The 25,199-nt window shown below is 40.4% G+C and overlaps 2 protein-coding genes across 2 annotated transcripts; both read right to left on the reverse strand.

The window, feature by feature from the left end:
• Positions 1 to 715: 715 nt before the first annotated feature.
• Positions 716 to 11,880, reverse strand: ccnyl1 (cyclin Y-like 1). Its single transcript, XM_034574610.1, has 11 exons — positions 10,936 to 11,880; positions 8,964 to 9,038; positions 8,432 to 8,475; positions 7,715 to 7,815; positions 7,335 to 7,370; positions 7,173 to 7,224; positions 6,709 to 6,828; positions 6,024 to 6,190; positions 2,741 to 2,903; positions 2,300 to 2,419; positions 716 to 2,243 (listed from the first exon to the last, which is right to left on the reverse strand). Exons 1-10 carry the CDS (start codon positions 11,096 to 11,098, stop codon positions 2,303 to 2,305), a joined length of 1,038 nt encoding a protein of 345 aa, XP_034430501.1. The 5' UTR covers positions 11,099 to 11,880; the 3' UTR covers positions 716 to 2,243; positions 2,300 to 2,302.
• Positions 11,881 to 13,134: 1,254 nt separating this feature from the next.
• Positions 13,135 to 24,949, reverse strand: creb1b (cAMP responsive element binding protein 1b). Its single transcript, XM_034574558.1, has 8 exons — positions 24,747 to 24,949; positions 21,027 to 21,130; positions 20,601 to 20,747; positions 20,396 to 20,496; positions 19,949 to 20,103; positions 18,946 to 19,131; positions 18,578 to 18,731; positions 13,135 to 18,157 (listed from the first exon to the last, which is right to left on the reverse strand). The coding sequence occupies exons 2-8, from the start codon at positions 21,120 to 21,122 to the stop codon at positions 18,013 to 18,015; spliced, it is 984 nt and encodes a 327-aa protein (XP_034430449.1). The 5' UTR covers positions 21,123 to 21,130; positions 24,747 to 24,949; the 3' UTR covers positions 13,135 to 18,012.
• Between the last annotated feature and the right edge of the window lie 250 nt (positions 24,950 to 25,199).

The raw sequence follows: 25,199 nt of genomic DNA on the forward strand, positions 1-25,199 counted from the left end.
GTGAAACGTAACTTGACTCAAGAGTTTAATATCCATGGAAACATTGAATTCACCTTGTATTCTCCACATATTAAAACTGTTAGGTTTGCTTAATGGTTTTAACATGACAACTTATCTGTATTGAAATCATTTAGCCACCTCTGTAAAAAAAAAATAAGATCCTTCTTTAACATTCTCATTTAAAAAATGTAAGCCCATTGAAACATGTCGTCTGACCTGCTTCATGCAGACAAACTGAATGTGATGTCTGTTCTGTCACGAGGTGAGATCACACTAGAAGTCGCCGGCTCGTACCATCGTCCTCCATCTTAAAACCGCTCTCTGATTGTCGCCTCATAGACCAGAATCCAATGCATTCATTCACAAAGGTATTAATAGTAGTAAGGACTTTCTTTAACATTGGGAAATCGGTCACATTCAGGGGACTGATATCTTTGTGTGATATTTGGTGCAGCTTGATTTAATTTAAGGCGACTGCTGGACTTGGTGACGGTTTGACTCAGAGTACCCTTTATTTTCTCACCAACCATCATTTTTGACCTTAGGGTGTCAACGCTCTTTGTTCCAGGTGAGGCTGCTGCAGCTGGGACGCGTCGTACACTGGTTGTACAAATAAATCAGCTTTGTGCTACGACAGCACGGCAAGTCGAACACTAACACACACACACCGATCATACACACAAAACACAACAGTTTGCAATTAACACAACACATCTTTGTTACATGATTAGTGTTTATTTAAAATACTCCATCTGCAAATGTTTTTCTTTTCAATTAAAAACAAGACAAATTTCACAGCTAGTGGCCTACATAGTAAGCAAAAAGGAGGGGGGTGTCCATCAGTCTCTTTTCCCCCTCATCTATGTAGTTCGTTCATAAGCTCTGGTCAGGGTCTGGGACAAGCACAGGGCTTGGTGATCTGTAGAGCGCCTCCTTGAGGGGGAGGCAGGATTTGAGGGGCACAATACTGAGCCTGGACAGTGTGGACCCAACCTACATTATGTTTAAGCTGCTACATGGAGCCAGTCTGTAGTAGAACTGATTCAGAATCTGTAAAATGTGTCCAGTTTGACCACATGTAGAGTTTATCTCCAAAGTGAAGCTGATCCCAGATTGGCACCTGACACACACACACACACGACCGTCGACTGAAGTTGTGCTGACTTCAGACAGCTGCTGTAGAATATTTATACTTTAATACTTCTCATTTGAGACATGCTCTATGCTAAATCCAAATAGGTAGATAATTTACTCAGACAGGATGCAACACCACTGGTATCAACAGTAAACACGTTTGATTTACACTCTCAATTTCTTTTGGTTTGATTTCTAATTTACAAGAAGGAACATTTTTAGGGCTGGGTGATATAACTACAATAATCATCATAATACAATTAGCATGAATAGAAATATAACCAAAGTCCAATATATTGCTTATGCAAGGAGGTATACTACTTAATTTTATTTTAATGTTCTACCTCAGATTTATCACGTGTTTATAATTCTCTGCTCATAAAGAAGAGTTTAAAACCACAACCTCCACTCATGATCAAAAATCTGTCTCACTTTACAGAAAATAATAATGTAATAAATATTGTGATAATTATTTATATCTAAATGTTTTCTAGATAATCTAGATACTATTTTTGCCCGTATCGCCCAGCCCTAGTATTTTGAATTTGTTGTGCCTATTCAAATATTTATTTTGGTGATGTTGTATGGTTTCTTTTCTCGTCCACAAATCCCACAAAAAAAACAGGAATAAACTGACCTCAAAATAACCGTGTGATATCTCATGTCTTTGTTCTCCAATAACAGAACAAACCAACTGTCTTAACTGCTACAGATAGTTAAGAGTCAGAACGTTTTTAGACTGACTTGCACAACAGTGGTTTTATTTTAATGGGATTTGGAGAATCATAAAAAATATCGTCTAACACCAATCTAATCTTCAAGGCTATGTTGAAATATTTTTGCAAGAATTAAATCTTAATGACAATTCCCAAGACTACTCCTTAGTGATCGACTGCACCAGAGCCAGTTCTAATACACGTCCTCAGGGAAATAAGGGCCAGTTGAGAAATAAATAAAGAAAAAAATTGTAAAAACAATAGTTTCAGGTTTCACAATCATGCAGCTCTACAGCTGTGATGTAAATTTCTGTTGAGTCAGGTCACACTGTAGCATGGTAAGCCTGAATACTGCCTGGTGTGGCTGCGTCAACCCCGTGAGGCAGCCATGTTTGGGGGGGGTACTGTGGGTTAGCTAGGCTTTGGGAGAGGGCAGATGGCAGCAGTGTGGCCTATGACAGCACAGCGTTGGAGCGTTGTATACCTATCAGGTTGTCAGCGCTGAAGGATCGTCTTATCACTGCTCGGCTCAGGTCTTTGTACTTGTCCTCACATAGTCTTGAAATGGCCTGGGCAGAAAAACACACAAAACAAGGTAATCGGTAAGTTCTCCTTGAATATGTAAGAACATTTTTTAACTTTGCATTCACTGCTGGTAATCAAGTTCTCCCTTTTAGGTGCTCAAAGACTCGTGTGTCAAGCCTCAAGGGCAGACATAAATGCAACAACAGTGACGGATTTAAAAAATAAAACATAGTAGTGTGGATGTAGCCTGAGGTCAGAGGCAGAACACAATAAAAGTGCAGAAAGTTAAATATTACAAATAAATCATAGTTAGACAACCTCAAAGACCAGAAGTTACTGGTCGAGGTCTGAGGAGAGCAGCTCACCTCTAGTTTCTGGGCACGCTGGTTGTTCAGAGGCTCCAGAGGGAAGTTGAGGTTGTTGTCATCAGCCAGCTGCCGCAGATCAAAGTAGTACTTGGCATAGACACTGGCTGGCACATTGATATTGAACTGGAGAAGCTCCAGGAAGTGACGCTCCATCTCATTCCTGGGAAAAGACAACGGAGGGTTAATACAGACAAAGACAAAGAGCAAAGAGGTTCTGATCACTCTTAACTCTGAAGCTGAAAGTACAACAGAGGACAGAAGATGCCAAATATAAATATGTAAGAGACCTGAGGACAGTGTGAACAGATACATGATGGATTAGGTAAACATTCAACAAAAATATACACAATAACTACAGTAATACATACGTTCAAATTTTACAAATTTGGGAATGAATAATCTTGTGATGATGAGAATGAACACAATTGCAACTAGAGTGGCACTACGAGCGCATAACTCCAACAAGGCAGTGAAAATGAAAATTAGAAACCTAGAAATGTATTAATGCATGAATGGATGTGAAAGTGCTGATCTCAGAGACAGTGTATTGATCAAGCAAGATCCAAAAGCATGCAAACCACTTCTAACTGAAACACGGATGCCTAATATATTGTAAAATTACTTTTTAGTTGAAGTTTAAATCATGAGTTATGATGACTCTATTAACAAATCATAGAAATGTTCTGCAACCATTCTTTTGAAGAAAAGCCACTGTTAATAAGATCAATAGTCAAAACTACGATCACAAGTGATGATCACAAAATAAATTACATTTAAAATCTCATGAGATCCTGTTGAATCTTAATAGATCAAAACGGCATCATGTCAGAGGAGGTGGAAAAAAGGGGGACGTGGATTTGTGTTTGGATTTTGATCAGCCAGAATACAGATGGGAACTGAGGACAGCTTTTGAATAGAAGACAACTATTTGTATATTTTTTTTTCATTATATTTTTCTTTAGTGGTTTGGTCCTTGTTGATCTGAGCAGCAGAAAAGATACGATTTTAGTGAAGAAATGGTCGTACTCTAAAACTGGAACACAAAACGTATCTCCTTACAAACTTCTATGTCATTTATTTGACTAAGTTCTCGCACACACATTGAAACTCGCAGGTAATCAGACATGTCTCTGCAAACACCCTGCTGGAGTATCACAGCTCGTCTTTTCCTGACTACAAGCTCCGACATTCTCCTCCTCATCATCATCACAGCAATGAGAAGAGCTGAGGGAGGTGGTCGCCAAGGAGACAGCATCCGGGATGCTTTGTTGGTCAGCAAAGGTGGTGTGTGTGTGAGCGAGCGTGAGTGTGTGTGTGATGTCTGGTCTCCCAGGGCAACTAATGGAGTGGGCGAGAGCCTGGGCCATTATGTACAAGGAGTGAGAGCACTTGAGACCCTCCCCTCCATTTCTCTCTCTGTCTCTCTCTCTACTCTTCCTCCCATCCCTCCCTTCATCCAGACCCGAGCACGCCTCACAAAGACACTTCAATGGCAGCGATGCAAACAGAGCGGAGAGAGAGAGTGTAGGTCAGACATGATGCGGTATGAGAGGAAAGAGAGAGTCACAGAGAGAGAGAGAGAGAGAGAGATGGGGGCTCTCGGACAGAGAACACACACATGCAGGCAGTGCACGCACCTTTCCAAATCACAAAACAACAAGGAGGCACTTCCAACCTCTTTTACACACACACACACACACACACACACACACACACACACACACACACACACACACACACAGAGAGAGAGAGAGAGAGAGAGAGAGAGAGAGAGAGAGAGAGAGAGAGAGAGAGAGAGAGAGAGAGAGAGAGAGAGAGAGAGAGAGAGAGAGAGAGAGAGAGAGAGAGAGAGAGAGAGAGAGAGAGAGAGAGAGAGAGAGAGAGAGAGAGAGAGAGAGAGAGAGAGAGAGAGAGAGAGAGAGAGAGAGAGAGAGAGAGAGAGAGAGAGAGAGAGAGAGAGAGAGAGAGAGAGAGAGAGAGAGAGAGAGAGAGAGAGAGAGAGAGAAAGAGCAATTGTAGGAAATAAAGCCTGGCTGCTCCAAGTGCAGCCCCTGGCCTCTTCACAGGATTATATACCAAGTGACAGAAAAGAAGCTGCAGCTTCCATCTGTTCCAGCACTTCTCTTTCTCTGTCTGCTTCAAGTGCATCTTTGTTGTTATGTTTCTTCTATTTGGGACGAATATGCCGTCTCAGAGCTCTGTTTTATTTGTTAGGAATCCATTTATTTATATACACCTAAAATAACTGGAGATCTGAAAACCAAAAACTCACAGCGGCCAACAAGCCCAACAAAATACAAAGCTTAGCCATGTCTATCCAATCACTACAAAAGGGATCTGGGTTGTGGTGTCAGTGAAGGAGTCTCAATGATGTTCCTAACCACATCCTCTCACTGGTGGATCCCAACATGTTCCCAGTAAAGGTGGAACATGTGAAGGTTTCTGTATGTTCCGAGTTTTGATACAAGTTGCTGCGGGAGACGTTTCTTCCATACATCTTTTTGATTCTTTACCATGTGGTGTGTCCAAAGCAAAAGGTTTTTTTTTTTTTGAGCACTCGACTGGCTCTCATTCGTAGACGCCATACTGTTTGACATGATTCTAACCAAAACAGCGTCCATGCAACAGAACCAGCACATCTTTTAGGTTGAGTTGTGCATCTTCACTTGCCTCACGATTCAAATGATGCATTTCAATGTATCACATCCTCAGTTTTCTATATCACTGCACATGGCTGCTTTTTCATCAAATAATCAGTCACACAAATATGAACTCTCTTTATTTAGAAAGTGCTTCAAAAGTATTATAGACTGTTACTGTTATGACAAGTGTGCTGTAATTTACAAAATAATGTTTTCAATAAAAAAATCTGACTACAGCAGTAAGTCTATGATAGTGGTCAGTTCTCTCCACACTGATTTGACATTGATTCAGTTTACAAACTCTGATTACAGCCTTTACTGCATCAAGGTGCTCCCGCCTGGCCCCCCTTAGCAGCACCTCTGCACTGAGGTGCATTAATCCGCGCAGATCAACAGGAAATTCTGCTCCTCTGATGTTTTCTAATCACTCACACATAAAACTGATCTTTATAAAAACCTGCTGAATTTATATTTATGTTCCTGGAAAAAAAGGGGGATCTCTTCTTCTGGAACAATGAAGTCAGAACCCTGCGTTGTGTGACAATCTGCGGGAAGAAATTCTCTCCTGCTCACTGATGCTAGTTTAAAACTAATCTTGTAACAACCAGCTACAACCCAAACTCAAAACAACAACTCACATGTCCTCCACAGTGATGTCTTTAAGGATCTGGCAGTAGTCGACATTCCACACAGCCTGGTCATCCCAGACTTTGGAGGCCAACAAGATGGCTCCCAGGATGATTCGCTTCCAGTTGGCGGGGCAGATATCCAGCTCAGCGTAGGTCAGCAGCCGCTCCAAGTACACCTTGTGGAAGAGGAACATTGAAAAAATGCCAAACACACAACACGTCTTTATTAGAAACACATAAATTTAACAGTATTGCAGCCTCACCTTTTAACAGTATTTAGCGATTGAACTTTACATGGTGTTGTATCCTTGCGGTATAACAAACACACTGAATGTGATACCTTCCACATTAAATATATATACAGATAATTATCAATATTAAGCAGTATCCAAAAACAGATAATATTTTGGCCATGTCACTCTGAAATAGACAATGATATCTAATCATCAAACAGACACTCATCTGTCATGTATCCGTTTTTTGGGACTTTACTGCCCTCTGCTGACCGGTAAATCCAACATCACATGCATACATGTGTTCGAACCATTGCTGTGCACTTTAATAAATTCCCATAATATCTTACTAAATTTCAGGGTTGCATTAATATCCAATACATTTCAGACAAGAACATTGTTAAAAGGTGCCTCTCCTTTGTACCAATAAACTGCTTTTAAGCTCATTTACGACCACTTACCAGAGTGACGATGGCACATTCTGCTGTGAGCTGTGCAGCACTGAAGAGCGTTCGGACAAAGCGGTAGATCAGTTTGTGTTCGGGGTCTACATGGGCGTAGTCATCTGGCACTGGTTCTCTCTGTAAAGAATGGTAAAACACAGACACGTCTGAGGGAAGAAAGTAGGATCGAAGGAGTCTAAAAGCCTCATGGTTGTTATGGAGATTCATCCAGTCGTCATGCCATCATATCTCTGATTGTGGCGTCAGGTGGTTTACTAGGTGTGAAGGTTAAAAGTCAACAAGGAAGTAAACTGCAACAGCATCTTGAGTTTTTCTTAGACTTACTGATTCTGGTTGGAAGGATCAGCAAAGTAACAGACAAATGACTTGGTGAATCAAGACGACTGGAGGGAATGACTTTCTGCTCTAATGATGAGCAGCAAACGTGTGTGTGTTTGTGGTAACTTCTTCAACATACTCACTGATAAGGGGTGCAACTTCTCATCAAAGATGTCCAGTGACCTGTGTGAGTCCCTGAACGACAAACAATGCATCTGTTAACACAATTGTAACGCATAACAGTTTTAGCAACATAAATTGACACATATTATGTAACAAAAATGATATTAAAGATGTGAAATCACCTGTTTTTGACGTGGTAGTATATTGCTAATGTGACACTGGAGACAGGGAGTAAAAAGAGGAAAATGTTTTATAGCTTCAATAAAAACCAGCTCAGAGGGACTATATCGTACTTGTGTGTGTACAAGCTTATGGTGTAACACAACTTGCACACATTCAGCAAGGAAACCACTCCGAGATAATCCTGATGAAATGTGATTATCCAGATTCTCTATAATAATTTCCTAAATTAGGCGTAAGAACATCTGTTTTAGTCACGCATCCACTAAGTAATACTTTAGGATTACCACACTGTGATGCAACAGGATTTTCTCATGTGAACTTAGTGACTTTTGGACAACAGCGTTATGCGTATGTGTGTGTGTGTATGAAATTCTCTCACCATTTGATTGTGCTTTTAAGGTTTGGCTGGCTGACGGTGCTGTCGTCAATGAAGATTGTGGAGCAGGAGCTGTATTTCTTTGACAATAGACCAGGAGATACCTGGAGACATTGATATTGCACAATCAACAACTTGGGACAGGAATTATTTCAATGGGTGCATTTCTTAGGACTGGTTTCAGGTGTCTGAATAGCTGCATGCATATCTGAAGATATGCCTGCAAAAAGCAATACAATTTTAAACAGAAGAGATATTTGAGAATTAAATATAGCAGATGTGGCATGTGTGAGTATACACAGATAAACCCATAAAAAGAAACCAAGAACATTGAATGCAATAACCATCTTAGCGCAGCAACTATGCTTCTACTTGTCATGTATGATACTAAGTTTTTGTTATTCCTTTGGTAAAAAGACAGAAAGAACCCCATTTAGTTTTCAGTTTTGATGTTGATAAGATTATTGCTGAGTTTTACAATTGTTTAATCAATTTGAACCATATGAACAACGTTAATATGATCTATGGAAGTTTATTCTGAAACTTGAAACACAGGCAAAAAATATCCAATATGTATCGATTCATTCATAAAACTCACTGCTGTCATGAACCTGAATTGGCTAATCTACAGCGTAAACTCACTTTCTGGTCATTTGAGATAATATAGATATAATCATCAACAATCTGATTTATGATCAACATTAAGATTTTGACACTTACATGACTGATATGATTTATGTGGTTGCTTTTCCTCTTGTCTCGTACTGTAAAGGAAGAGAAATGTTCAGTGAGATTCGTTTTTATACAACTGGTTACTTATAAAGAAGTCCGGATGAAGCACGTTATTGCAGTTGATTTGTTTTGGTGATTGCTTGCAGTTAAATAAAGACTTTTATAACAGTCTTTGAGGAAAAAGGACCTGTTCAATTATTGACTTGACTGTTAGAGATGCTTGTGGCTTCAATGGGTGTGTGATACACTCCCAACTTCATCAAGCTCCACAGTGAAGCAAGTCATGACCATTATAACACTACAGCCTGCATTAGTAACAACAACAAAACAGAGCCACGGATTAAAAATAATAGAATTGCACAAATATCAAAACACGCAGTACAGGATTACGTCATAATATTTGATCATACATCATGTGTTGCAGATGTGTGCATTTGCTCTTCTTGCCAACACACTTATTCTTAAGGAAGACAGTTCATGTGAATCACTGCTGAGACAGTGTCATGTTCAGATTGCTCACCGTCTGTCTGAGACTTGCTAAGGAAGATGGTGCTCGCTCTGGCGTGGTCTGAAGGGTTCGACTCCAATGCCAACTCTATAAAACAAAGTTTATTTCAGTGCGTTATACTGACAATATGTCAACAAAGGTACCTCATGTGGGACTTGGAGTGAGCAGCTTCCCTCTCAGTTCTGTGACATGATACGGCCCATGGAAAGATGAGGAAGTTATAGGCAGACACAGATCAGACATGCCACTAAGAGGACAGACCATATCGCTGTAAAAGTCAGAAGTAGGAGTAAACAATGCAGTTTTCCCTGTGTCAAATGTGTTAAAAAACTGGCTGGTAAAACTACTCAACAAACAGCAATTGAAAAGGTTTTACTTGCAGAGGGCACAATAGAATGGTATCTATAAGACAACTACTTGGGGATATCAAGTGAATTTACTGATTGCATTGCTTGACCCTGCAGTTCTATCTGTAACACAAACAGAACACTGGATTATCCACCAGCCTTGACTTAGAGAATTGTTTCTCATCCAAATCCGTGCAGACGGCACATTACATAAAAGACAGGGGATTAGGTGATGGCAGCATTTGTGACATGAGGACAGCAAGAGGAGACATGAGGAATGAAGAAAGGACTGCTGGACTTATTTTGACCATCGCCCCACCGACAGCTGGTCTCATACACTGTAGAGTCCACAACAACATGAATGGAATGAGCACAGCATGCTTGGGGGTCAATGAGGAGTGGCACCATGGGGGCTGAGAGGACACTGGGGCCCTGGATCACAGCATGAAATTTTAACTTGTAGTCTAATAGTGGGCACGGTGGTATCAAGTTGAAGTTGAAGCGAAAAATGCTATTTTTGATTAGGTACATAAGTTCGTAAGAAGAAACTGTCTGATCTGGTTAAAAATCTCTTTCCTATTCTACTTGATGTCTCCTCCATCTGAAAATAAACGTGAGGTTGGAAAAAGAACAGACACGAATGGTCCCTATGTTTGCACTCTTTAATAGTAGGCATGGTGAAATTAAGATATCATGTCAACAAGCTGCACATTTCAAATGCAGTTTGTTTGTTTTGGTTAAGGAAGTTTCTCTTTCCCTCTCTACTTCTCCACGATTTCACTCCCTGATGAGCAATGATAATACAAACTGAGGTTGGTTAGAAAGAACCGGCAAGAATTGTTTTTATTGCTAATGGCTGAATGGTTAATGTGGCGCCAAGACGATGAGTGGTGTGTTGCCATTGTTAATGTCTGACTGGGTAATATGAAGCCAGTGTGATCAATATGATAGTGCTCAGCTACAGAATGCCAAGAATGTCCTCACCATCCTCAGTGCTCTGCTGACAGTGGGATGGAAGTGAACAACTAGTGAACAACAACCTCGCAACTTGGCAAAAGCTGGAGAGAGTTTTCTACGAGTGTGTGTGTGCATTGTCCGTTCAGCTGTGAAAGACTGAATATGAAAATAGTTGTGTGTTGTTAAAGGGCTGGGCAGTAAGACAATGTCAACCATCAATGTATTGCTCATGCATTGTGGGACACAGTGAGGAGGTAAAAACACAACTGATCTGCCTCATGCACTTACTTTGTAAAAATGTATTGCAGTTTATCAAGTATTTGTCATTCTCTGCTCGTGAAGAAGAGTTTAAGACCACATACTTCACTCAGGAGCAAAAATCAGTCTTCAAGCTTATTAGATAATGTGACATGCATCCTGATGATTATGGATACAGACTGATTATTATCGTGATATAATCTTTGGCCACTATAATGAAGTTTTGTGTGACAGTAGTATGAGGGTGTGTGTTTGCACATGTGGTGTGGATTCCTCTTATTAGTGATGTGCGTGTTTGGGAGTCCCATGAAGATCCTTGTTCATATCGTGGTCCCTCTTCTCCCAGTGACTGGATGAAGGATCACCACCGTCCCACAGACAAACAGAACAAACACAAATGAAGCGGTGCACTCGTCACCTACCATCGGGGACCTCTCGGTCGCTTATGTGCTGCAGGTAGGGCACCGTGTTGTCATCGCTCGCCTCGGTGCTGGACTGCAGCTCCTCCAGACGCTCCGCCGGTTGTCTCGACGGGAGCTTGGGGCTCGACTCGGGAGAGACGCAGCATGACACCGTGTTCCCCATTCCGAACCGGGCGTGGGCTTCTCTGTGCTGCGGCCAAGTCCAAGTAGTGCAAATCTGTGTAGCTAGCTAAAGCGAGCTTGCCCCAGCCTCAGAGGCATTACCAGGCTCCGGTCAGTATTAGCGCTGCGCTATCTCTGGGAGCTAAATCGCCGCTGTCCAACTCCAGGGAATCGCATTCCTGTCCATTTGAGGGTGTGAGGGCTGTAGCTCTCCCTGTTTGTGTCGTCTTTCCGTCGATATACAAGATAAGTTCGTGTAAGAACAAGAAGCAGAGGCTAGTTTAATGCAGGCGGTCGCCAATTCGTTCATTCATTCATTCGACATGCAAGAGTTTCGCTGCTAGGGAGCTAACTAGCATTGAAGCTAGCTAACTAGTTAACTTTCTTCTACTCCACATTAAATCCACTTCTGCCGTCCTCGTAAACACAATCGACTGTCAAGAATAAACACGTCGCTACTTCAAAACCAGAAAAATCCAAAATAATTCATTTTATGACACTTTCCAAACAAATCCACAGCCGCCGTCTCGCACACGGCCCCGGTGTGTCGCTAAATCTATCCCGAGGCTTCTGCGGCCTCCACTGGGGAACCGGGGTGAAAAAGCAAAGAGGCAGATCCAGGAATGTAGGTCCGAAATCCTCAAAGAGTTCCGGATGAGTGAAGCTTCTTCTGGTTCTTCATCAGGCCGCCGGCTCTGTTCGCTGCTCCGGACTCCTCCTGGATGTCCTCCGCGCCGCCGCCGCCATCTGTTGCCCGGAGCTGACCACTGGATACCGCTAAGTCCCGCCCACGCAGGGATGCAAATTCAACCCCATTGGCTGGAGAAATGAAACTGGGGTATTTCAAAGCCGGTCATTGGCTGAAGGAGCCGTCTGTCAGAGACGATTTAAACCAGCGGAATATATTTACAACGCTGCTATTTTTATATCGTCACTCATCCACACCCTTTTTTCACAATGAAAATTGAAACCGGCTTCCTATTGCCCCCTCTACCTGTCAATCAAAGCACCCCCCCTTCATTCATGAGATTAGGGATAAACTGATGAGTTTGTTTGACTTAAAGGTTCAATGTGTAAGATTTAGCTAAAAGGAATCTATTGAATATAAAATAATCCTAGTGATGTTTTCACTGGTGTTTAATCGTCTAAATTGTACGAATTGTTGTTTTCTTTACCCGAGCTTGAGCCCTTTATATTTAAATGTGTATGCTGCACGGAGAAGCAGTTGTCTGACGTCACACAACAATGGCGGCGCTCATGGAGACGTAAATACTGTAGCTTCTCATGGTCAGACATGTTTGTATACATTTGACGTCGTGCCATCACCGTGCACTGACCGCTTGGAAGTCTTAACTCGGACATTTCAAGTCGGAATATCTGACTTCCGAGTTATCTGGAATGCAGCATTGGTATTTACATCATGAGCGGGTCCTTTCTACTGAGGCCGGCATGTTTTTCACAATAGCCCAGACTGGACAAACTAGACTCCTTTTGAGTTTTTATGACAACTGAAGACTGCCACAGGTTCTCTTTCATGTTTGGAAGAGGAGGGTGAGGTGAGGGGTTTTCAGCTGCCAACTTCACCACTAGATGTCACTAAATACTACACACTGAACCTTTAAGAACAATTTGAATGTACCTAATCGAGTTTGCTCTTACTTTAAGGTACCTTTATTTAGTAAATGTATTTAAACTATACGATTTTAGTTCTTTCCACTCTACACATCATTGAACTCTCTCTGAACCAACATTTCAGTTTTCAGTTTATCTTCAAAAGCACAATTGGATTTTATTAATGGGGCCCTCCCTTTTCTGTCATGAACATCTCGCACTATGAAACATCATGTGACTTAGTTGGTGAACCCTAGCAGAATAATAAAGTGTAAACAGTGCAGTCATTCCTAATAATTGCAGAGCAATTGGAAACATTTTTTAAATCGTACCTTTTTGAGATTTAAAAAGTACCCTTTCTTAGGTCATCATGTCTATCATGAATAAAATGTTCAACTACGATTAATGAACAACAAAACTCATGACTATCTTCAAGAGCAGTTTATTGCGACATAGTAAGTGTTTACAAAAGAGTGATGTAATGTCAGAGTAACAGCATTTTCAATTAATGGTCTGGTTCAGTTTGATCGTGTAACAATGTTGAAACAAACACGATGTAATGCATCATCGAGTTATCTTGTCTCTACAAGATAATATACAATACATGGAATTTAAATTTAAACTTGTAAAAGGGGCAATATATAAACAGGTCACATTAAAAGTTAGAAAAATGTTATCAGCGTTCTAGAAATTCTCTCTCTATATATATAATATATATATACTTTACACACAATGATTTCAATCTTTTTTCATGCACATAGATCTTAGACCCGTGGGTATAAACTATTCTGGCACAGAAATGAATACATTGTTCGTTTTTGATTGAAGATATTGTGTCATCACATCACAAAGTTGAGCTCACTATATCAAATCAACAGAAACAATTACTAGTAGATTTTGTTTCAGCACCAGCACTTGATGTGTGAATTACAGGTGGAAAGTTATGTTTTTTTTCTCAGAGTACACTTTAAAAAAGTTTTCAGCTCAGTAACTCAGGTATTGGAATGGCACATGTTTCAAATTTGCTGCTTCCTCTCCACTTAAATAAGTTTTAGAATCAGTGAGGCCCAGGGTGTTGTTTGTCAGACTTAATTTCATGCAGTGAAATGCATTAAAAAAGATTACCTCTGCATATTGTTGAGTCTACATAGACTGATGGATGACAAGTACAGCCACAGTACATGCTAATGTGTTGTGAGCCAATAGATCATCAATTACACCTAGTATTAAGTGCTGTGTGATTTCTCTAGCCAACACTTTAATCCTCATAATCCTACATAAAGTACATACTGTACAATATCAAAATGATTCAAATGATAGATAAATAAAACCAGAAGAGCTACCATGAACTGATGATTTCTGAATAACAAAAAGGATAAAAGATAGAAAAAAACATTAAAAAAAAAAGAAAATGATTGTGAGAGCCACTAGTAGTGCCCTTTAATTTCCTTTAGCTGACAATTCAGGTGTTGAAACAATAAGAATAATATTATCTCAAGGTCCACTTATTAACTTCTGGAGCTTTCAGATGACCATCTTTGAATAGAGGCCGGGCTTATGACTCACACCCATATGAAGCCACAGCCGTTCATTATCATGCATTGACAAGTGAGTGAACTGCAATTGCTGAGATGCACTTGAAAGCTCTAGAAAAAGCTATAAAATAAACCTCGAGTTACATTTATTTGGTCAAACCACTTGTTTCCGATGTCAAGAATCAACTTTAATGTCGCTCAGGAATAGAAGTTAAAAGTATAACCCAGACTCTACGAGTCCATGAGGAAAAAGGAAAACTTTGAGATTTTCCGTAACAAAATGGCATCTGTCACCTCAAAACATCAGACATCTTTGTTTGTCTTTGATTCAGGTTAGTTTCAAATCAAAAACTATCTGAGTTGAGAATTGGTTAACTGACATCCATCTTACCACTGGAACCACTGTCAGAATCTCATGTAAGTAGTAAAATTAATGCACAGTAAAAATAAACATATGAATGGATCCAGTGGAAAGAAAACATGTGCTTTCATATCATGAATGAGCAGATATAAAAAAAGGAAACTTATGGAGCCGTTTCTGCTCAGGACATAAAAATACATTTTCAGTTAAAAACAAACGTGTGGCTGAGTTTGAAGCCACTGGGGCTCCTCTGTGCAGGTTTCAAACAAAGAAAATTGTCAATATTTTAGCTGATAAAAGTTGTGGACCCCAAGTGCTCTCAACAAACTCTACAAACAAAACACTGTTGATCCGAAACAGTACAACACTCCAAAATATTCAACAAGTCCAACAAAGGCCTTTTTTTCATACACTTAGCTGCCATGATGGTGGTAGGCCTGGTGGATATACATACACATACATTGTCCTCTATTATACAGTGACATATGTTACAAATATTCAAAGTTGTTTCATACAAGCCATAAGAACATTTTTTTTCATATCAAATAAACAGAAATACATGAGGTCTACACATGCTGTAGAGACTATATACATTAATATAAAAAATAAACAAACAAATACGTACACACATCTCCTCAAAAGCCACACACAGTCCCACTAAAGCCATCTCCTTTTAACAGATTGATTATTAGTGTTAAACTCCTGTAGCCTATATTTCATAAAGAAGTCCACCACATTCAAAATATGGCTCCTTGTTGCAATCCATATTTTACCACCGTTTAACAGACGACACGGAAAAAGTATAACTTTGATGGGGGTGGTCCTTTTCGACAACACGCCGACAATTTACTGCAACACAACAACATGATGTTTGACTGAAAATTTTTATAGAACTACTTCCCTGGTGTTGGAATTACGTTACTACTAAGAAATGTGCGTTTTTTGTACAACCTGGATCTTTGACAAACAAATCTTACAGACATCGATCTCATCTGTAAAGAGACAATGCTTTACTCAAAAGTTAACTGCTGAAGTGATGGGACACAGAGGGTGAGTAATAAACAAACCCCCAGTTATTTAAACCAAACAAACAAGAATGTTAACTAAAATTAAATAAAAATACATGTTATATAAAAATTATTGTGCGCAGAAATGCAGTAAGTACAGCCAATCAATGTAAACCCGGAAGTAGTTCTGCAAAGCATTTCTGGAACAACAAATATTTGAAATAAAACAGCATTCAAATTTACTTTCATTCCTAAATAATTTTGTTTCGATAAAATGGCACCTTGTGCTGCCGGCCTTCTGGACGATTAAACTGCCATGACCGACAGGAACGTTGGTGAGCAATCGAAACAAGATCCCAGGTAGTAAAAACAATAATGTTTTTTCTTTTAAAACTGTGCTTCAGCCTGCTAATAATCTCATTTTAATAGCAGCTCTGTCAACCATCTGTTGTTGACAAGCAAAACAAAACCATTAACAGATTCAAAATGTGATGTCACATTTCAAAACGTCCCTTTTTCTAACACACACCACTGCCTGCTGTGAGTCACTTCTCTCACCATCGGCAGTTGATAGCATCTTCAAAAGTTATGATGAAAAAATGACTTGTTTGTGCCAAATTAGCTGTAGAGTCCAAGTTACAAGCAGCCACATTGTTGAGAGGCTGGTTCAGATCAGGACGTGGATCAAGTAGAGACAATTAATTCAAAACCTTTAACTGCCACTGACTGAGCTTGTCTGAGCGGTCAGGTATACGAGTTATAGTTGTTATACAAACTGAGACTTAAATATGTTTTTTAAACACACTGACATGTAGCACAACAATCACAATTTAGATGTATCAAACAGTCCTTATATCAAAGTCAAATAATCTTTTATAACTTTGTTTATAAGCTGCGTCTTGTTATTGTAGTTGTGGCTGGAATTCTGTTTAAAACTGAGCACAAGCACTGTGAATATTCACAAGTGTATTCAGTTATAATTATTTGGCAGGTTTCTGTAAAATCATAAATCACAACATCTAAAAAACATGTCTACAGCTTAGTGTGAGTAAAATCAAACTGCAGGTAACCATAGCAGCGACGGTGATGCTTCAAGCAGGTATTGGCCGTTATTGCTTACATACAATATAAGACACAAATACTCTACTGGACTCACATGAGGCCAATGAAATCTCAGCTTTAATATCTTTTCAACAATTAAACTATAATTTAACTATTAATGGAGAAACGTCTTTCGACAACTGGTCACCCAATCGGCTTCCAACGTGGCTTGGGTATCGCTAAGAACCCAAAGAAAATGCTGGTTTTTAAGAAAGCCTAAAACATCACTTTACTACCGGTTTACCTGACGTGAATAAAAATGCAGAACTATGCAGTGCAACATCTGCACAATTTACAGAACACAGATGCCAGGGATTAACAAAAGGTGGAACTTGACTGTATTGGTGACGAGGCAGATTTATTGCTCAAGGATTAGAGGACTGATTTATTGGTTGGCTGATAAAAATTGGCAGAATTTACTCTAATTTTGTACAAATATTCACTTGTACTCCGGGATGAACTAATTCGATTTTGGTGGTCAAAGGTCACAGGTCAAGGTCACAGTGACCTCACAAAGCACATTTCTTTGCCTTGTGAAGGTGATATCTCTGGAACGCCATCAAGGAGTCCGTTGACATTTGGCACAAACATTCACTTGGACTCAAGGATTAGTTCACTTGATTTTGGTAGCCAAAGGTCAAGGTCACAGTGGCCTCACAAAGTATGTTTTTCTTTAACATGATATCTTAAGATCAGCCTGAGGGAATGTCTTCAAATGTGGTGCAAATTTCGGTGTCGGCATCAGCCCCAAAAATCTGCATCGGTCAGGTTCTAGTTTGGATGATGCTCTACTGACAGGCACTGACAGGCACTGACAGGCCCGTCCAAAAGGCACTTTTGGACGGGCTGTACAGTGAAACATCTCCACAATGACCGTGATGAGTTCAATCTTAAGATAAGTTATGTGGGTATTGGCCAAACTACGACAATTAAGACGCAGCCTCACTGATAAATCTGTGTGAAGCAGCATCTTAACTGTTGTCAGCAGCCGATGATTTACTACCCAGTAAATGATGTAACTAAGTTTGATTTAGCACTTTGGACTATTCCATCGTTCAACCTGGATGACAGTTCATTCTCAGTTTGTTTTTGCTGCAAAAATGTTGTCTATTTTAAATGTATTATGCCGACAGACTACTGAAGAAATAATAATACAAGCAGAACTGAATTAGGGCAACTTGGTCAGTAAGAGCCAGCCATGTGTAAACTGGAAGGCCAGACAGGCAGAATCCAACAGTCAAAGTATTTGAAAGGAACTGAAATGCTACTTGGCCCAGTTTGGTGTTTTCAGGACGACGACCTACTCAGATTTATGGCAGTAAAGGTCTTTAAGGGCTTTGAGTTCTTCAATTAGCGTCTTGTTTTGGTTCTCCAGGACGGCCACTCGGTTCTCCAGACATTTTACATACTCCTTCTTCTTCCTGCGACATTCACGGGCTGCTTCTCTGTAGGGACGATAAGACACAGTTTGGGTTTTGTTTGTTTTCTATGGTTTTGGGGCGATTAAGAGAGTTTATGGTTAAAATTGGAGAACCAAGCTACTTACAGGAGCACCATTCAAAATCCCAGGAGATCAGTGGCTTCAGAAATACTCAAAGCAGCACCAATAATCATGCCATGATCTATCACTGAGACCACATTTAAGTGATCTGCAGGCTTTTATACATTGTATTGGATAACTCCATTAATAAATAGATGTCCAGGTGTTCCTACTAAAATACTCACTGAGTGTAATTCCATGTTTTAGACTGGTTTGTTATATACTACATTGACAGATTATTTTGGGGCATTATTTCAGATAGGAGCAGCAGTTGATGCAGAGAAATTTCCGAAGCAAATACATTATTAACACACAATGTTCTTACCTGTTTTTCATGAGGCGGACCACCCGTTTGCGAGTGACCTCCTCAGTGGCTCCCCCGGTGGGCAGGGCGGGTGAAGAGGCCATGACCACCCCAGGGGCGATGGTGCTGGTGGGGGCAGCCCGGATCTGATACGCCTGGACATCACCAGAGGCAGCTGAAAGGTACAGATGGTGGAATGTGAATGTTAAATTTTACCCCTTGATAAAACCAATCAGTGTTTCATTTGCTTATTTACTGACTGCAGCGGAATCATTTTGTCTTTGCAGCCAAAAACTGAAAATTACACCGATTAGGCAGAAATACTTTCTGAAGCCATACATAATAAAACAAAATGGGTATGGTCAAAGGTAATAGATCCACATTCTCACCTTGGACCACCACCTGGTTACTGGGAACCAGTATCTGCTGGCCGTCACTGGTCTGTGCATACTGGAGGATGGTGGCCCCGGGTTGGGCAGCCGCTGCTGCGTTGGTCATGGTCAGAGTTTGAATGCCCTGGACTCCATCTGTACCGTTATTAGCCAGCTGGATGGCCCCGCCCTGTGTGATGGCAACTGTGTGATTTAGAGAAAGGGACAGATGACGGGGATAAATTAGAAACTTGTTAAATTCAGATTATAATAAAGTCAAATTAAAAGTTTGGACTTTGGGCAGAAAGTCAAAGCGGCAAGCAACAGAGCAGCCAGGAAACGATGTGTTCTCCAGCTCTGCTTTGATTTTAGATTTAGATTTGTTGAGTTTAAAGTCTTACACCTTGTTCAGACAAAATGTATTGCATCATATTTTCGTGATAACCCTTGATTTGTGCGATCTACTGACCACAGAAAAACTCCACAGACTAATGTTGAGAAAACAAATAGCTGCTTAAATGAATAAGGTACTGAGTTCCTTAGACTGCACAAGAAAGAAACACAAAGCCAGACAACTACAGCTGAAACATTTTCCAGATTCATCGACACATTTCTATTTTTGTCTTAAGGGAAGCATATCAAACTAACTGAAACACAGCATTCATATAATAGAGTAGTAAAATTGTTGGCAAAGAACTGACTGTTTACACATCCAGCACAGGGCAATATTATTATTTCACAAGAGTAATTTTGTGTCCACCTGAGAGCCAGGAAAATACTTTCTTTATTTCTGTCTGGCCTGATCTTCACCAACTCTTGAAAAAATATCGAGTTCTTTGGCTGTTAAATGTTCTTTGCTGGCTATTTTGCTCAAACTATTTGAATGAAAATGAAACTGCATTGAAACTGATCAGCGCTGAGCATTTGACATGAAAGCAATACTCACTACCCCAACTATAATGTTTGAATTCAATCAACCTGCAGCCTCAGCTACAGCTCCACCAAACCAACTATCACCTACTGTATTGGCCGCTGCTGGTCTGGTAGATGGGTGTGGGGACAGTAACAGTTGTAATGGCATGGGTGGAAGCCATAGTTGATACATCCTCCTCAGCCCTTTCCTCCTCGATACGAGGGACAGCCGGCGCGTCGGATGAAAGGTCATTCAGAATTTTCCTAATGGGAAAACAGCCGTGGGATTTATTCATATGAGGCTGTTGTCATAGAGAAATTTCACACTTCTTCATGTGAAATACATCAGCTCCAGTATTATCACCACTGTTTGATGATAATTTCCACGCCCGCAAATAAAAGTATCCCTATTTTAGCTTTTCACTGAAAAACTCCTAATAAATAGATATTTGAGTTTGATAAACATGCTACAATTTCTGCTGCAAGATGGGCTGATTGTGTTGCCTATTAGCAAATAAAAAATTAATCAAAAAATTATAAAACAGTAAATAGTTACCTGTAGGAGGGGCGTCGTGACAGAATCTCCCTGCGTTTCTGAGAGTCGGTCACACTGTCTACTGACTCCTGTGAATCCTCACTTTCTGCTATAGTGGAGATCTGGATCAAACAGATAAACCAGACACAAATACATCAAACTAAACTCATAACTTCAAGTTCTTTATGTCATGGTTGGATATGGAAACACTTTGTGTATGTTTTACCTGTACAGTTTGGATCTGTGGGGACTGGATGACAGAGGGTTGTGCAGCCTGGATGACACCGTGGACCTGAACAGTCTGTCCATTGGGAAGCTGGACCAGCGTTACCATTGGACCTGTTACTGAGCCGTGGCCTGTTGCCATGGTTACCTGAAATTCAAACGTGATGTGACCATGCTGTCTGTCATGTGAAATCTAAAATGAAATCTTTCAAAAACATTTGTGACATTAAAAACTGGTCTTTTCAAACTGCTGCTCTTCCTGAGCATCAACAGCACATATAATAAAACTGTTTACCTTACTCTGCTGAGGAAACATGTTTTTCTGGAAGATTACTTTAAAAACACAAACTCAGCCAAACTTGAAGAGCTTGAGCCTGGACACAACTTGCACCGTCAGGAATCAGTGGTAATTAATGTGACACATTACCTGTGCCAGAGTTGCGATCTGTGCCGAGGTGATGTGCTGGTTTTCAGTCTCAATCACAGCAGTCTCCTGCTGAGCCTCTGCTGACTCCATCTTCATCAGCTGAGCTGAGGAAGCAGAATTTTGAGCAGAAGCTGTTAAAACTGATCTAACTGATTAAAACTGAAAAGTAGCTATAACATATAATACCAGGATCATTGACTGTTCATATGCCACAAGTTCAGGGAAGTGTGCTTTCGTAGTGGGAATGTGCACAATACAACCCAAACGCAGACCTACTGTTACAGAACAAATTTATAGATATAATTATACTGAAACACATGAGACTCTTCAGGGTCACTTGTCATAAGAATATTAACCAACAGTTCTCAACTAAATACATCTCAGAGTAAATGAGCAGGAATAATGTTGAGAAAACTTGTTTCAGGTTTTCTTTAATACACACTTGAGAAATTGTGAATCAATATTTCTCAACATGTCAAAGGGTTTCTTTATTATAACATTACATAAACAAACGTTTATTCACTACTTGACTGAGACTGTGCTGGTAACAAATCATTAAAAAAAATATTTAAGAAAACTGTAACAATGATGTAATTGGTACTTCGGGGATTCAACTCTATACATATTAGGAAAAACGAGTGAACTTTGTGGAAGCTGCGCTGAATAATTCTACTTGAACACATTGTCATTATTACAAAAGTGTTTCTGAATCTCAGAAATCTGAGCCCATATTTATTCAAATTTGAAGAAAGACACTAAAAGCTCTAAGGCACCGACTGATCTGAGTGTGAGAAATAAGACTCGTATATCATCTTTGAAAAAAGTGATAGAGCAACTCTCAAGAGATCAAATAAATGATCCACCACGTGTATATTCAGGGATGGAATAACACATTTAAGATTGATTCCATATCTGCAATGCTGTGCAATACTTTATCCTACTTTACTGTATTCAGTGGTGTGCACTTCTGCAACAACATACATATATAATTTAATATTTTTAAAGCGATTGTATGAAATCTTTAAATTTCTGTATATATTGAAAGCATGAAAATGATAATTTAATATATTTCTAATGAAGAAATATAGGAATTGTTAGGAAACAACAGGTGATTGGCTCCAATTGAAACAAAATTCTGCTGCAAGACATTCTGTAGAGCAGGGATCACTAACAGGCGGACCGCGGTCCGAGTCCGGACCCAGAAGCCGTCCCGTACGGACCCGGACCTACAGCCAAAACAGAAGGTTATGATTTAAAACCTGACGGGGCGCTTCTATTTGTAACCGGCGCAGCTTTTGTAGTCTTTACGGTAGTGGTTTAGCGGATGAGGAAACGCACAGACCAATTGCATGCGAGTTAAGCCATCCCACGTGATACTACTCAGCCAATCAAGTCTGTGCATTCCAGGCGGTAAACATTGCGACTCCACAGTGCAGACAGATGAGAGAGTTAGAGGCAAGTTACACATGAGAAGACGGTAGAAAGAAAAAGAAAAATAGCGATACAGGTAGAGAAAACAAAGGGAGAGATACAGAGGAGTGAGACGGAGAAAGGGAGAGAAACAGAGGAGTGAGACGGAGAAAGGGAGAGAAACAGAGGAGTGAGACGGAGAAAGGGAGAGAAACAGAGGAGTGAGACGGAGAAAGGGAGAGAAACAGACGAACAAAGTGGGGGAGTGGGATATAAGAGGGGAAGAAAGTGATTCTAAAACCGTTCAATTGTTAAGATGTGTTGAGATTTATTATCTGTAAAATTGGTTGAGACTTTTGAGTCAAGATGTGAAACAGAAAAAGGGAAATTCAAGCTTTTGCTCCCTTTATTTTATTTTTCTGAAGTTAAGCCCTTTATTTGAACATGCACAATTTTCACATTTTATTTATTTTCTCTTATTTTGAAATGCAGCCCTACTTTTATTTAGTTAATGAGAGAACATTATACATATCTGCAATCATACATATATGTTCAGTTCTTTGTTACGTGACAATAAATATTGTCCAAAAGTTTTTGAATCGTACTGAATTCATTTGATTTGACAGTCAGGTATTTAGTACATGCAGATGTTGATACAACTACTAGGCTACTTAAATATATATCACACTAAATAGTTAGACATTATGATCTTCCGGACCTTAGCTTCAAGAAATTTTCTCTAACTGGACCTCTTTAAATTTTAGTTGAATACCCCTGCTGTAGAGGTACTTCAGTGATATTCAATTAAATTAAATTTTATTTGTACGGCGCCAAACCATAACAGACATGATCTCAAGGCACTTTACATGATAAGAATATAAAATAATAGTGTGTAATCATCTAAATTGTAGTTTTCTTTACCCTTAAATGGGCCCTTTATATTTAAATACTTTAAAATTACATCTGGAGCGGGCCCTCTCTACGGAGGCCGCCATGTTTTTTACAGTAGCCCAGACTGGACAAACTAAACAGATTTTGAGTTTTTATCACAACTGACGGCTGCCACAGGTTCTCCTTCATGTTTGGAAGGGGAGGGTGAGGTGAGGGGGATTCAGCTGCAACATGCAACTTCACCACTAGATGTCACTAAATTCGACACAGTGAACCTTTAAAAAATTATAGAGAAGCCCATCAATTCCTGCAGAGAATGTAATGAGGAGAATTTAGCACCAGACTGTCAAGTGAAGACAATTAGCTTCGACACCAAACAAAGAAGCTTACACGGTGACTGCAAAGAGATCGATTGCAAATGTCATTTATTTGCAGGAAAGAACAATAAAAAGTGACGTTACTTTCTATCGAGAGGTCAAATGTAAAACTATTATTAATCACACAGTATCAGCTGATGATGATCATGTTTTTCCACCTGTCTGCTCATTTACATTTAGTATCCTTTTTAATATTTTAAATAAGTTTGATGAATTGCTTTAGTAAATGGGACGTGTTTAGCTCGCCTCATCAACTTGTATGTGTTACGTTATATTTCTGAGTGCAGCCTGGTGAGAGGTCGTGCTGTGTCGATCTGGGACGAGCTCAGTGATCTCACACTGTGCGTAGCTTCCCTGCGCTGCATGATTGGCCTCACACATTTCTCCCTCTGCTTTTCAAAACCACTCGGATGCATGTGTGTGTGCGCGTGTGTGTGTGTGTGACAGCAGAGACACATGGCCGGGCACCGCCCCCTCCACACACACCGGTCACATCCCGGCAGATAAAGCGAACAACCACAAACTGCAGATGTGTGTTAGTTTGAATCTCTCAGGCCTGAGTTCATGTTTTCACAGTGAGGCCTTCGACGGCCGATCGACACCATTATTAAACACAAGCATCACAACTGAGCAGATAAGAGAAGATGTGGATTCATAATTAAAACACATCAAACTGGGTCTTTAACACAGAGAAGGGAAAATGTCGCAACTGCTGGTTCGAATGCGCCGTTTAGGGGAAAACAGCCCAAATCAGTGCGGGGAACCCTGCCTCCTCTCCCGCAGGGAGAGTGTGTGAACACGGCTCATGTCTTCTTACAGTAAGTGACGCGTTTCCACACTAACTGTCCCTCCTGCTTCTCTGTCAAAGCCGCACACCGGCTCTGTTCCTCCCGAGTAACCGCAGCCTCCCTCCCTCCATCCCGCTACAAACGCGCCGCGGCGCCATGATCTCTTTGTTTCCTTCGGGCCGAACCCGACCAGACCGACACTCTCTGCGGCCGCGACCCGAGTCCCCGAGCCGCGGACACCGCTCCGTCCTTACCGATACAGACTCCCCTCGTCACTCCCGGGCCTCCGGAGCTCCACTTTTATTCTGGCCGACACGTAAGAGCCCGCGTCAGGCTACACCTCCGCCGCGTCACCGGGAACAACAACACGGAGATTGGAGAAGGACGAGAAAGCAGATGGCGACGCCGAGCGGAAATACACGAAGGGCGAACGGAGATGGCCGGAAAAGGCCGAGAAGAGACGAACCACGACGACACCTTCCCTGACTGGAGGCGGGTTGGGGGAAAAAAACAAAAAAGATATATATCATTGTTTTTGTTATATAATTATTAAACTGCATTAAATTACCCATACATATAATAATTAGTATCTATAACTTAAAAAATCACCGAAATAAAGTAGATACTTTCCTGATTTTACCTGAATTTTAATTCTTTTTTGAAAGAATTCTTCATCTTTTTAATGAATTTTGTATTTTAATATTTGT

This window comes from Hippoglossus hippoglossus, chromosome 21 (genome assembly GCF_009819705.1).
Source record: "Hippoglossus hippoglossus isolate fHipHip1 chromosome 21, fHipHip1.pri, whole genome shotgun sequence".
Lineage (NCBI taxonomy): Eukaryota > Metazoa > Chordata > Actinopteri > Pleuronectiformes > Pleuronectidae > Hippoglossus > Hippoglossus hippoglossus.

Coding starts and splice junctions, on each gene's coding strand:
- creb1b (XM_034574558.1), bottom strand. CDS start 21,122: ATGAAGATGGAGTCAGCAGAGGCTCAGCAGGAGACTGCTGTGATTGAG. Junction 20,748..21,026: donor AGATCGCAACTCTGGCACAG/GTAATGTGTCAC, acceptor TTTGAATTTCAG/GTAACCATGGCAACAGGCCA. Junction 20,497..20,600: donor CACAGATCCAAACTGTACAG/GTAAAACATACA, acceptor TGTTTGATCCAG/ATCTCCACTATAGCAGAAAG.
- ccnyl1 (XM_034574610.1), bottom strand. CDS start 11,098: ATGGGGAACACGGTGTCATGCTGCGTCTCTCCCGAGTCGAGCCCCAAG. Junction 9,039..10,935: donor CGACCGAGAGGTCCCCGATG/GTAGGTGACGAG, acceptor TTTGTTTTATAG/AGTTGGCATTGGAGTCGAAC. Junction 8,476..8,963: donor TAGCAAGTCTCAGACAGACG/GTGAGCAATCTG, acceptor CTTCCTTTACAG/TACGAGACAAGAGGAAAAGC.